This window comes from Anoplophora glabripennis, unplaced genomic scaffold, assembly GCF_000390285.2.
Source record: "Anoplophora glabripennis isolate ALB-LARVAE unplaced genomic scaffold, Agla_2.0 scaffold1349, whole genome shotgun sequence".
Taxonomy (NCBI): domain Eukaryota; kingdom Metazoa; phylum Arthropoda; class Insecta; order Coleoptera; family Cerambycidae; genus Anoplophora; species Anoplophora glabripennis.
Window position 1 is genome coordinate 715 of NW_019417429.1, and position 15,454 is coordinate 16,168.

The window sequence follows — 15,454 nt, forward strand, 5'->3', positions numbered from 1 at the left end:
TGTTTGTTATTCCAAATGGAACCAGCATGGCTAAAATGCATTAGTATGGATGCATATATATGTATATGTGTATGCATATTATATACATTTTTGTAGTGTAATAAGAGTATATCTTCTATATATTCACATGCATTTCATGTAGATTATTAAAATTTCTTAAGGAATCTGGTGCTAATGCTAGTTCCATTGGCTCAGGTCCGATTCTTTCTAAAAAGTATCTGGAAACAGTGTTGTACATTTATCACGTCATACGTGAAATAATTTGTAAACATTATCGGTATGATTAGAATTTATTTAAAAAATACGTAAATACAAGTAGTAATCAGTATATATATTTGTAGTTAAATATTAATTGTTTACTAATGTCTCATCTAATAAAGTCAGTGGCGAATTAACGCATAAGCGTTACGTTACAAGCACGTGCGTTTCTACCTTTCAAATCCAAGCAACAGAGGGCCTACATGATCTTTGCGCTTGCCGCTTGGGGATTTGTGGCCTCCGAAGCTCTTACTCCGCCACTGGACCGCTATTACTGCTAATATTTATAAATACCTACATATGGAGGCGCAAATATACCTATTTTTTTTATCATATATTCTTTCTACCTGATAGTGCGTACCTATAAAACAGATATAGTACCTCTACTCATACCAGTAACAGTAACTGAATCAATGTCAGTGTAAATTGGCGCACGGCACGATACTGAACTTATACTTCTCTAATCTACAACAGAACCGGTGACTAGTGATAGCTGTGTTTAGAGTGGAATTTATTATTTTTAATTAGGGTAGGTCATTTCTAAACATTTCATCAATATAAAGCAGGATATAAATACAATAATAAGTACAAGGAATCCTCTTGTACAACAGATGTAGATATTCAATATTATTGTTGCACAATATGAGATAATCGATAAAAGTAGAATACGAGTAGATATTGTATATTTCGTTTTATATATAAAAATTAAAATGTTTACCTACAATGTAATTGAGAAAATGTAGTAGTTGTATACATACTTAATAAATACAGTACGGCTAGTTAGATGAAAAAATAATTTTAAAGTTACAGTGTAGCCCATTTAAAACGGAAATATATTTCTAATAAGAAATACAGGTATTTATGATCTAATTTTCTTTAGGAGCATTTTCTATAAATCATTCATACAACCCATTAAAAATTAAATACCTACCTTAATTAAATCAATAAAAAATGTAATTTTTAAATTACAAAATTCAAATTAATTTAATTATTACGTATTAATAATGGATGTGTAATTTAATGATAATTTAGAGTCACAAAAGTAAATAAATTTTGACAAGAATAAATGGAGAAATTATTATTAGGTATCTCAAATTTTAGACCATTTTATTATTATTATTATTATTTAATATTTCCTAAAAGTGGCAGTAATTTCCAGGCTAATTTGAATTATTACATGTTGGCGTTCATTATTACCTTCTTGATAACAGAGGCGTAGTAATAATAAATTAATAACCACTTAATATTTTATGTTTTTAATTATAGATGAACATCTATTAAAATTTAATAAGTTTAGTACTGCTAATGTAAATTTTAATATTTTAAAAAGAAATTATTTAAGGAATCCAGTATCCCGAGTAATATTAGGTAATTTTGCAATAAAGTTACCAACTTAATCCCTTTTAGGACGTACAGAGGTTGGTGTGGTTAGATAAATATGGTTAAATAAACAAAAGCAGATAATGTTTGTGCAAATTTGACAAGGAATTAATCAGTAGGCTTTGACAATTAAAAGTAAATTCAAATATTTCTCGACGTACATAATAAATCTTAGCGTCACTAATGATTCGTTTAAAAGGAACAATGACCGTTACGTTTACGCTCGAGATAATCCGATCACCGATTGGTTGAATAAAATCTCGTTCAAAAATTACACCAATCACCAGCCGGTGGAACAGATTGTTATGTTTGTGAAAATGAAATTTAATTACCAACGTGAAGGAAATAAAACTACTGTTCCAAACAAAATTACTGATCACGTGGCTTATAATCATTTATGAAGACTTGTATGTAAATAGGTAACTAAAAAGTGATTAAATTCGAGGGAGAAATCTCACGAATAATTAAATGTACAAGCTTAAGTAATATTTGAGAAATACTGAATATTAAAACAATTATTTACGTCACATTTATGATGTGCGCATGTGTCATTTCCCCTCTCACCTCGATCTCTTTAAATTGTTTGAGAAATGCTCGAGTAATTTTTTTCAGCATAGGCATCTAAGGATCGAAAGGGTTGATGTTTTTCTCAAATTTTAGTCATATAACTACATACTTTGGGGGGGGGGGATATTTTTCTTCAAAACTAAATTTTGATTGCAGCAAAAATAAATAAAGCACATTAAAATTGTTTAATTTTTTATTCTAATTTTTATGTATAATAAAATTTTTGAAAAAATATTGTTGCGACAAATGTATTCAACATTTGTAGTAAAAATGAATAGTTTTTTTAAATATCAGTGGAAATTGATCCTTTAATATTTAGGATACTTAGGAAACACCCTGTGTATTGGAGAATGAAGAAGATATTTTGAATGTCTTTTTTAAGGGATTTTCTTTACCGAATTATTTTCACAAAATATTTGTTCTCGAATTTACTAGAAGTAATAATATATTATTTATTTTTTTTCTTTTTCAGTGAATTTGCCATGGCGCAGGATTTTATAACAAGGTTTCATGATATAAAAGGAGAATCAGTTGGAGAACGACAAAGAAATCTGAACAAGTTTCTGAAAAATATATCCCTAACTAAAGAGGAAACACAGGTTGTATTAGACAATCTCAGTCCAAAGACATTCCTGGAAAATTTATTTTATATTGATGTTTTAATTGCCTTTAGAGAAACAGATCGATTATTAGAGATTTTTAAAGAAGGAAATGGAGCTTTTGTCAGTAAAATAATAAAACAGAAATGGTTTTTCCAGGAAGCTTTTAATAATGTTACTCCTAAGTCACTTGTTGACAATTTTTTACCTTCGCTCTCTTTTTCTATTAAAATAAAGCTCTTAAGAAATCTCTCGCTTGTATATACAGAAGAAGAGATAGATGAAATTTTTGATTACGTTGTAAAAAGGTTGGTATATCATTTTACATTTCAACTGTTTCTCAATTAGTGAATCTGACAAAAACATTATCATCAATTTTGCAAAATTTCATAATTGTAAAAACTGGAAATAGTAATCAATTTTCAATATAAAAATGTTATTTTGTAGTTACTGCAGATTTATTTTATCTGCAAAAATTAAAGTAGTTCCAAACCTGTACCCTGATGTAAGTGTTCAGTTGTTTTCACGATTTGAAAACTGAAAAATAGGGAAATACTACATACAGGGTGTCCCGTAAGTCATGGATCAAATTGCTCTGGGTGATAGAGGACACCATTTGCAACAAGAAAAACCTCACATGTTGTTATGCAATTGTTAACCGTTTAAAAGATACGGAGTGTTGAAATTTTCATGAAAAAATCAATTTATGTTTGTACCTCCGAAACTAGAAAAGATATTTGAACAAAATTTGTTATACATCATGATGTCATAAGAAGCCAAAACTCCTAGTAATTTTTTGTTGCCAATTAAACTGTGTGTCTAAAATTTGTATTGTTTTAAATCGTACACCGAGTGTTACATTATTTTTTATAAAATATTTATTTTCGCTGACCCCTATCTCTGCCACTGGGCGACCGGCAAAGCTTGATATTAGCAGGAGTCTTGGTTCCTTATGGCATCATGTTGTATAACAAATTTTGTTCAAATATCTTTTCTAGTTTCGGAGGTACAAACATAAATTGATTTTTTCATGAAAACTTCAACACCCCGTATCTGTTAAACGGTCAACAATTGCATAACAACATGTGAGGTTTTTCTTGACACAAATGGCGTCCTCTATCACCCAGAGTAGTTTGATCCATGACTTACGGGACACCCTGTATAATAATCGTAGATATTTTATTGTAACTTATTGAGCATTGAATATAATAATTACAATTTTATAGGTATGGGTTATTTATGGCAGATCCATTAATAACTATGTGCAGCTCAGAGAAAATTGCTGCTGCTTTAAAAAATTATAAAATCAAACTGTCAACTCATCAACTGAAAATAATTTATGGTAAAAATCCTAATTTAGTTAATACGTATTTAGAAGAACAAAAACAATACAATAAAAAAAATATTTTTGATAACAACTTTATGACATATTTAGCAGAGAAGAACTCGGTATACTTTTTAGAATTAATTGGAGAGTACCAGATTGATGAAAACTTAAAATTAGGTCGTAGGATTACCAAAAAGTTAATATCTATAAAAACGCAAGAAATTGTAAATGATCCAGAGAAGTACATTAAATATCTAAAGCATGAAACCTTAGTCAGAAAATTAAATAAACAAGGTCACTTTAAGCAACTTTACTACAATTTATTTCCTAGAAAAATTGAAGCATTAGAAAATGGTGATGCCTTGTGCAACACCCTTTTAAGGTATTATCCAAAAAGTGACCAATACAATTTATTTACTAAAACATTTAATAATGTCATGAAGGAAGACATTTGGAATTATACTAGCTGCATGCGGGACAATATCTTGGCTTTAATTCCTAATACAGAAATAAGAGATACCTGGGCAAAAATAAGATATAAGGAAAGTGGTAAAGAAGAATACTTGAAATTTTATGAAATAAGTAAAGCTATTAATCTGATCAAAGAAAAAATCGATAAAACATCTGCTATTAAAAAAAGAAGCAAACTGGTATCCCTTTTGGTAAAATCTTGTGGAATAAATAAAGATCTAAAGAATTTGGAAGAGGTAAATAAGATAATTCACAAAAAAAAATACAGTGAGGCTGATTAAGGAACTAGATACCTTTCTAAAAATACTTGGCACATATGATTTTGATGATTTTTTTATATATGTATATTGGCCTTCTAGAGGTACTCATTGAATCTATTATGATGATTCTGCAGACGATAATTTTTTTTTGCAATCGATATTTTCAGAAATTACTTTAAAAATTTTTTAATGAGGCCTTAACAGTTTTATTTATTGAATTTGTGCAGGCATAATTATTCTACAATATTGTTCCTCTACACCAGGGGTCGGCAAGTAATTTTAGATGGGGTCCGGATACTTTCGAAAATTTTTAACGAGGTCCAGAAAAAAATTCATATTTCTTATATTTTTATTTTAATTTGGACTCAAATTTAATTTGCTTACTAACCATTAAGAACTCGCACACTCACACGATTGTAAAATACTAGAAAAAATGATAAGATTGGCACTTAAACGTAAAAAACATTTTTTTAATAATTTATTTGAGTAATTTATACTTTCAAAAAATTTTTGGCGGTCCNATACAAAACAACCGCTAACAAAAGGCATACATTAAGATCCTTTGCTAATGATAAAAAGCACCCGACTTATTTAATGTCTCACTAAATATCACCTCACTCGAATTAGACATACACACTTCCAAGTAAAACTGAAGAGGTTTGGTGTTAGTTAGCCGGCAAGGCCGGAAGTTAATAATAATAACAATAATAATATGCTTCATTTCTCTCGAGACATAATACAATACATGGAAGTAAATACAATCAAATTCACAATAAGAATTCATACAAATATATAACAGATAAATAACAATGACACAAGGTACCGTAGTCCCATACGGGAGGCAATCCAGCTATGAGTTGAGATTTCGGTAGATCTGTTTTAGCAATTCTTTTTTGTATTTAATTATTCTTTTTACAGATTCATTCCTCATGGGCGAAAATGTTAATAAATTCAACAAAGCTCTTATATGCGTATGACATAAAGTGAGCACAAGAAAGAAATGCTTTATTACTTGTTTTTCGAACAACGTAATCATGACAAAACAAGTTAAATGTGAAACAAAGGAGTTGTTTATTATTGCAATATTCGGGCAGTCACGACAATATAATGAGCAATCGTTAATAATAATTGTAACAATTTTACCTTAGAAAAATATATGCCCTTGAGCATAAAGCAATGGAAGCTAAACGTACAGAGAAGAATTATTATCATTAAACATCTATAATCATCACAATCATAAGATTACATAGAACAATAAGTAAGAGTAAACATACAAAGTACTTAAAGAATAATTACCTACTAACTAATACGGGTTAAACACTTTTATTTTTCACTATTTTGCCACACTGCCTGCTGATCGTCTTACTCCCATCCCCACACTGTTCTCACTTCAACTATCTTGGCTTCCTTCCAGAATTCCCCACCTAAGCCTTTGTTTTTGCGCTGCCTTCTATCAACTGTCAATATTACCTTTTCATTATTGTATAACACCCATGTAACAGGTGACGTCGAAGTTGATACGATAAGTATGGTTTTGCACAATACTTACCCAACAAACTAAAATATTAACGTAAAAATAGCTAATAACATTTATTTTAGCAAATTATATGTTAAAAAAAAGGTAAACAAAAAGAATTGGTACGTTTTTCATGCTGCTTCAAAATATTTTTGTACTTTCCTAAGTTAGCTGGACTGATTTCATCATATGTTCCCTTCTTCGAGGGAGTCAGGTGTTGGGCCGTAGGTGGCCATTCTCCAAAGGGACTATTACGCTCTATCCACAGATTTTGAAAATGGGAAATGGGTATTTAACCATTTCAAAATCAGTACAGAATTACCGTTTAACTAGAAATGAAGATTCATACGGTTCTCTACAAAATTTAAATTATGTAGAACTTCTAAAAATGCATCTTCCATAAAGACTGTGTGTATTGACTTTTGCAATTGATAACACTTTCCAGATTTTCTTCCGACCAGTAATATAAAATTTGAGATAAAACTACCCCGTTAGTCGTAAAATTTACTTCATTTTAAATTAATTTGATTATTGGACCTTTCTTTCTCAATGGAAATTTAAATAAATATTAACAATAACAATAATTTTCAGGCATTTCCAATGGCTTCTAAATTTTTTTACATAAATACAAATTCAATAAATAAAACTTATAAAGCTCTATAACAAAAATATACTTTGATAAACATTGATTTTGGGCCACACGAGTTTTAAAGTGATACTGAAGAACGTTCTGAAGGTTCTAGTTTGCAGGCTAATTAAGAAAATGATTAAAGAAAACAACAGCAAAAAATGTGTTTTAATCTTTCCCGATCGGGAATTTTTTCAAAAGAATTTTTAATTAAAACATATTATTTTGCAGTCAGTTACTAAAAACCTTAAAATATAAAACTACTTAATAATTTACAATTTAGCATGCAATACATTACTATTTTTTACAATAATTTCTGTTAATACATACCCAAGAACAACCAATTCCATATAGATATAGAAATTTTACATTTAATTTTGATGTTGATATGCATCATAACTTAAAAATTTATTGTGAATAATATTAATTTAGAAAATCACGATAATAACGTGTGGACGTACTGATATCGAATGAGAACAAAAACGACGATTCAATCAGATTGTACGGATGGTGGCAATTTTTGAAGAATTAAAATAAAATGAAATAAAATACCAGAGACATCTAGCAGATTTATTGTAAATCAGAAAGAAACAAATGAAGAAATCATAATTTTAACAATTGGATGTGTCAATCAAGAACAATTTTATTAATAATTTTAGAAATAATTGCATTTATTTAATTAAATTGTGATATCTGACTTAAATTTTTTATAGGTATCAGTTTTGTCATTAACACTGTTTTTTTATTTTTTCTCTTGTTGTAATTTGGTTCTTTGCCTAAAATTTTAGTTTGATTTTAGTTAGTTTTAAGGAATGGTTTTTTTCTTTCGTATGTTTATTGAGAGCTGTAGAATATTTTTTTGTGTATTTGTGACCTTTTAATCTGTTTTATAAATTTTGTGAAGTCATACCTATACAGGGTGATTCACAACTTATCCAAAAAAAATTTGGGAATAGATGCAGCATGAGAAATGGACTCAATATCGTAAAAAAAAATTGAAAAATCCTTATAGTTTCCGAGAAAAAAATATTGAAGTTATAGTACATTCAACCACTACATAGCTGGACAATTGTAGTCTCTAGCATCATTCGCCACGTGACCTCAGCGACTCCGAATACTGAATTCGGATTTTGCAATCGTCGTTGCGATATTTACCTGTTATCTGTGGTGTTTAAATAGGTGTTTAGTAGTTAGTGTCAAAACTGGGTAGTTAGTGTCAAAAATGGTGTACTCGGAGTTGATGGATATCATTTTAATTTATGGTGAAGCTTTGTTATTATGGTGAAACAAGACAACATTTGTGTTAGTTCGAAGAAACTGAGTGCAACGGACCCAAATGTGTTTACACATTGGTGGATAAAATTTTGAACAATTGTTGTAACATCGGGTATGTCAAATGATTTTATTATTTAAAAACAAAAATTAATTTTATTAATTAATAAAGGNTACAATTAATTGTATAGGAACAGTCACAGTCAATTCTTACAAACTAATACAAACACAAACAAAATAAAAATAAAATAAACAGAATAAACAGAAATCAGGTAGCAAAGTACTCGTCCAATGTATATATGCATTTTTCAATCAAAAATCGTTTTAAAGCTATTTTAAAAGATCTTAACGTAACACATTTTTTAATTTCTGCATTGAAATGATTATATTATAATATTAGGCCTAAACAGTTAGGTGAGTTATAAGCCACCAGTCGTTTGTGAAATGGCACACGAAAATGGTTCACTTGCCTTGTATTGTGTGTATGCGTATCCACAATATATGCGAATTTATTCTTATTTATAAAAACATAATGCATACACAAAGACAACCAATTCCATATACAATATGTTCGCGGATTGAGTTTACAAGAAGATAAATGGACCAAAAAGTGAAAGATACGAAGAAAAGGCATTCTTGATAAAAGTTTTTGCTTGTTTAGAAAATATGAATCACCATGACGAACTTCAATTATTTTGTTGTACACGGTGGGTCAAAAACACAAAAATGTTATTTTGCGTAAGAGTAAACATACCTTATTTTAAAAGATAAAAAAAGGCATTATTGATAAAAGTTTTTGTTTGAATAATGAATCATTTAATTCAAGCACCAACATTTTTTTAGACAGGTGTCCTAGTTCCTAATGCGCCACAGGCCACAGTGTGTATATGTATAAAGGGTGGTCCAGATTTTAATAGACAAACTTGGGGAAAGCACTAAACAACAAAAATTAACGTCACTTTCCTCTATGAACATAGGCGCAGAAAGCCACCGTTTATGAGATACAGGGCGTTGAATTTAACGAAAATAAAACAATTTTTTTTTAATATCATATTACCAATTAAGTCAGTGGCGTAGAAGTTTTACTTTAAATACGGAAACGATATCCTTGTTTCTCCCCGGTGGCTTTTTGCGCCTATGTTCATAGATCAACGTGATGTTAATTTTTGTTGTTTAGTACTTTCCCGAAGTTTGTCTATTTAAATCTGGACCACTCTGTATACCTATATAATCACTTTGTGCTTTAGGTGTTACAATACTTCTGCAAGAGACACAAGAATGATGATGGAAATGTTAGAGATAAATTCCTAATAGCACTAGAAATTAACTTTGATTTAAAGAAATTTACATCTAATCACTGGAAATACTTAACTGAAATATTCATGGCTCAGAGTATGAACAAGGAATACAGCCCATACGATTTGAAACTTAGGATTGAACACATTAATTATTTATTTAATAATAATGGTTCAGAAGAAGATAAAACATATTTCATCTTGGAATACATAAAAGAGCAAGTACAATCTTACTTCACCTTTCATGCGTTCGATACCATAAAAAATATGGAAATCCAGAAGATCATCTTGTTAAAAGCTGCAGAACATATTGATTCCTTGATAAAAACTTATCATAGAGAAGATGACATGTATTATATAAAGTGTCAACTTGTTGGAAAAATATTTTGGTTCAATATAACATACACAAAAAATTCAATCAACATAGAAGAAAATAAAACGTTGGTTGAGCATATAAAGACTATTTTAAAAGGAGGTAAATACGTACACTATTTCCAAATGTATTTTCCTCGAATTATATGCAAATTAAATCGCAGTGACTTTGAAAATGAACTTCTAAATTTTTATTTGAAGGATAAGTCTTTAAGGCAATTTTCTTTTGATAGGGTAAGTACCTGTATAATTTATACATATGTAGTATAGTATTTCATTAGGTAAAAAATCACAATTTAATGTAGTCTTAATCCCTTAATCTGCATATTAATTTACGTAAAAAAAATCAAATTATTTTATTGCAAAAATGAAATGTTCTCGTTCTAACAATTTATTTTCAACTAATTTTTTTTAGTCACTTTTTAAATTTTGATTTCCAGTGACGTAGGTCAAAAAGTGAAAAAATTTCCCACAAAAGTGCTGAATTGGGTATGTCGTTTACGTTTATACTCCGCGGTCGAAATTATAGAGAGTGATTCATCGCTAGCTTTTGAACTAGTAAGGGGGATGAAGCGTGCGGGGAACGAAAATCCATTGGCGTGTCTGCGTAAAAGGCAACAAGATATAGAAAATAATGAAAAAAGATAATAAAACATAACATCTAATATTTTTTACGGTTTGCTACAACAGGCACTTTGATCCATTTTAATTATTACAGCATTTTAAAACGTCCCAATTGTGTTTTTTTAATTTATTAAATTTATTATAGCCATAGAATTAGACCCCTCGTCTACGCTTATGCTATGACGTTTCTCAGGACGGGTTAAATCAAGTCCGTTTACACCCACTAAAAAAGCATTTCCCTATTCCCTCCCAAGTGCAAAAGACAGAGATAGAATATAGATCGACGTTCAGTGTAACTCGGTCTCTAGACAATTATAGATTCTATCGATGTGCGTAGCGAGCGGCACAAAGATAAATAATACCGTATAAAAATCATTTTATATTTTATACGCATTATGGTAATAGTGTTTTTATATTATGTCTTAGTCACTCTCTATAATTTCGACCGCGGAGTATAGTGGACACCACATTCGTGCGTCTTGCAAATTTGTTTCCTTGTTACTTGTATCCGAACCAGAATCAGTTTCATAATTTTTGTCTGTTTCATCAGATCCACTTTCATCCAAGTTAACATATTTAAAATCCGGTAATTCCTTATCATATCAAACATGATTTATAGAAAAATTCCAGTAAGAGTCGACAAAAACTTGAGAATTGAGAAGTATTTTAATCGTGAAAGACATTTACGAATACATAGTACAGCCTTCAAAACTTTTAATGTGTGTGTATAAACATGCTTTTATAAGAATCCAGTCTAATTCGGGGATGTAAAGCAAAAACCACATAAGTACTTCATGCCCCAGTGTGACTTAGGCATGTGCAAAATAGAATTCTGAGTCACATTCGGGCAAAAGCATGAAGGTGTTAATGTAGATTCGTTAACATTAATAATATATTTGTATTTTTACTTCTGAAGAGTCTTTTGCTGAATTAACGAATAAATTATATATTTTTTTTGTAGACATTACGCTGGTGTCTAAAATATGACCCTATGGTAGTTGTGAACAATTTTGATTCGATAACGGAATCATTGCCACCAAAATCGTATTTTATTTGGACTAGAATTAAACGATATAATCATTTGTCTTTGGATGAAATGGTTATAAAGCACTGTATGCATCTATTGGAACATGGTGATGATTTTCGGAAATATCAAATTGTTGAACCTTTATCAGTATTACAGCAATCTGAGGGTTACATAAAAATTATGGAAGACCTTAATCTTATACCCACCTCTTCTAAAGTAGACTTAAATGATCCTGAGGCGAGGAAAGTGTATCAACTTCAAAAAGCTTTTGTGAGAAATTTCAAAAACGTATGGAATCCACTGAGATATCTGCCAGTGCTAATAGACAAATTCTGTAAAGGAGACTACTTACGGGAATCTTTAATTCCTTTATATACTGCATTTCATAAGACTCCTGAAAATAAGTTAGATATATACCTTGATAAATTAACTAATAACAAGGCAATGTCTGTCAAAAAACATGGACTCTACTTAGCATGTTATGTGCTCCATCAAGAAAAAGTTTGGCAAATATTTAATAGCTTCCAAGAGGATAAAAATGAATCTTTACAAAAGTGTGTATGCCTAAGTTCTTTGCGGTATTTTACAAAGGTCCAGACTCAGGAATATTTTGAAAAAGTCCTTTCATATTTGAAGTTCTTGAAAGAGTATGATATGGAATCACTGGAGATACTTTCATCTGCACAGATTCCCAAACAATATAAGTCTTATTACATAACACACCTCTGGAATTTATTTGAAAAATTAAAAACAAGTTCAAATGCAGTTGGTATTAACAAATTAATGTCAACAGTATTAGGTAACATCGACAAAAAATGTCTCTCAAATTTGCCAGAGGATTTCTGTAAGGCCATAATAAATAATTATTTTGACACATGTGCGAAGAAAGAAGAAATTTGTAATATTTTTAAATTTACAATTCAATTTTTAATGTACCATAAAAACCAAAATAATAATTTAAATAATGTTTTCCAATTAGTATCTGATTATAAATCGCAGTCCTGGGATTCAAAAGATAATGAACGAAGCGTTGTTCATAAATTTTTCAAAGCATTTTTCACAACAGTTTTTGAAGATGACCGAGATTTAGAATTTGTTACTAAATTTGCTAGGGAATGGGAAAAAATATTTATCCCTAATGAAACATTTAAAGAGTATGTTTTACTAAATTTATTGAGATTTAAAAAAGATGTGAGAGATAATGTCGAACTTTATTCAAAACATATTGTCCTGTTTGCAGAAGAAGTCAGTGCTAAGTATGGAGAGTTTGTTTTTTCAAAATTGGTTCCAATAATCTATGAATTCTGTATTTCTGGAAAGAAAGACACAGAAGTAATTGAGTTATTAACTACAATGTTGAAATACACTTCATTAAATAATATAAATTGCATTTTAGTTATGGAATTGATTTCTATTAAAGGCGACCTATTTTATAAGAAGAGAATAAGACCTGTGTATCACGGAATTGATTTAATGTTAAAACAAATAACTGATTCCAAAGTACAGTTGTGTTACAACTTATATTCAAATAATGAATGTAATTGATTTGCATTTATAAACATATATGCACGTATATATTTACAATAAAATTTGTATTGCAAAAAAAATAAATATGTATATTTATTTCTTTAACTGAGAGTTTAATTTTATTATACCTTATTTAACATTGTTCAATTGGACCCCTCCAGTATATACCTATATGATTCCAGATTAAATTGCACACATGAATTAATTTTTTGTAAATATGCCATGAAATTAAAGAGGGTCTTAGTTTACTGTAAATATTACTTTACCAGCTAATGACTTTCCTCACTCACTTTTACTGAAAATGGCAAATAACTTTATAATTTTTCTGGGGTCAATACGTAAATCAGAACTCGCATTACCTGCAGAGAATAATTCACAGATTCAGAAACATGGATTTAATACGGTACATTTTAATAACAAGTTTATAAGACATATATTTTTTAAGTAAGTTAATTCCAAAACTTATTTTAAACCATTTTATGCCTAAATGACTTAAACATTTGAGGATAAATTTTTGTGGATCAGTTTTAGTTTTTTCTTGGTTATTTGGACATTTCGCCACATAAAAAAATAAAAGTCAATTAAATACACTTTTCTGTAAAGAGATCAGTCGAGGGTTGTTTTTATGAAACTGTTTGTGCCTAAATATTTAAATATAAAGTAATCAGTTAATCAAGAATACGTACATTACTATAGCCACTGTTATCAACTAATATCTAACCTGATAATTCACAGGAAAGTTGTTTTTTTTTTATTTCGACGGGACTTTTAATACATCTGAAACAAATATTAATTCATAGTTATTATAAAATATTAAGCTACAATTAATTATTATTTTTTTCGTTCGGGAACAAGAGACAGCCCTGTATCTAATACGATTGTCTCAACATATGACTTTAGTTACTCATATGTGTCTCAACTAATTTACTACCAGTCAGTATTAGGCATTACCTACAGGGTCGGAAAGTATCCATGGTTCATCGGCCGTTACGTGAGAGCGATAAAGTAAGTCAAAGAAATCCGTGAGATAGAGAAAGATGGCTATAATGAAGGCGTCCAATAGTCACCGCCCATTTCGCCCTTCCACAAATAAGAAGTGGATGAACCATGGGGACTTTCCGACCCTGTATATGTTTTATCAGTCAAAGTATCTACTTTATCCATTCCATTCCTGTACATACTTTCTACAAAGGTAGTAGCAGTAGCTGCCGACTGATATCACACTACTTTTTTTATCCATTCCATTGTGAGCACAAAATATATAATAGAATTGTGAGTTTATGTGTATGTTAGTTTACCCATAAGAGTAACTTACTTTATGAGTTTACCTGAATAGATGTGTCAGTGTCAGCGGCCACCGGCCATTCCTTAACTTAACGACGTGATAGGTTATGTTCAAGGATATTTATAATACATGTATTATAAATATCATTGGGTTATGTTATGTTTGTAGTTTGTTTGTATGGAATTGATAGAGTATAGAGTTGTCTCTGATAGTCTGATAGAGTAGATTTGTTGATTTGTTTTTAGATAGGGTAGGTCATTTTTTATAAATATTAATCTGTAAGCTAATAATTATTTATTAAATAGAATGTATTTTTGTTAAAAATGGATATGATAAATATCTAAAAATTATATTGCACAACATTAGATAATCTATATTACATACATATAAGTACAGAATAGGTAAATACAGGGTGTTTGGTAAGTCGGTGCATTCCTTGCAGGAGTACAAGTGGTTTGTGATATATTTCCTTAATATACCATATTCCGAAAACGCTTAGTTTCCGATCTACAGTTTTAATTTAAAAAATGCAAATTTATAAATATTGCGGAAACCGCTCAGACTATTTTAATGAAATTTTACAAGCTCTGACAGTTAACAACAATACATGTTTTACGATAAAAATATTGATTTAATTTTCACCAGTGGCGTGCGCACAGGCACGTCTTTGGTTATTTTTAAAGAAAAAAAATGATCGCCACTGATTTTTCTTAAAATGAAAATTATTTTTGAATTCCTTATTTAATAGAAGAGAAAAGGTATCTCGACTGTTTAATCCTAAAGATTAGTTTTAAATTACAGATAATATAATCTAATCTCTAATTAAATGAATAAGCTTTTTGACTGACGTGAACTGCGGGTAGTAATAACGTGTTGTAATAAAATTGATACAAAAAAAACTAAGTGCATAAATAATTTTTGCTATTTTTCAAATTATTGAAACCGGATTACGCCAAGCAATAAATCAATTTTATTGTTTTTTCACGAAAACGGTGCTTCATAAGAAAAACAGTCAAGATATCTTTTCTCTTTCAAATTGAACAAGA

The 15,454-nt window shown here is 29.6% G+C and overlaps 1 protein-coding gene across 1 annotated transcript in view; it reads left to right on the plus strand.

The window, feature by feature from the left end:
* Positions 1-669: 669 nt before the first annotated feature.
* LOC108915505 overlaps positions 670-15,454 on the plus strand; it is a 37,668-nt gene continuing 22,883 nt past the window's right edge. Inside the window, 6 exon segments of the mRNA XM_018721555.2 lie at positions 670-787; positions 2,678-3,112; positions 4,031-4,838; positions 9,526-10,179; positions 11,531-13,133; positions 14,654-14,658. Coding sequence (XP_018577071.2) covers positions 2,688-3,112; positions 4,031-4,838; positions 9,526-10,179; positions 11,531-13,133; positions 14,654-14,658 — 3,495 coding nt within the window. The 5' untranslated portion in view covers positions 670-787; positions 2,678-2,687.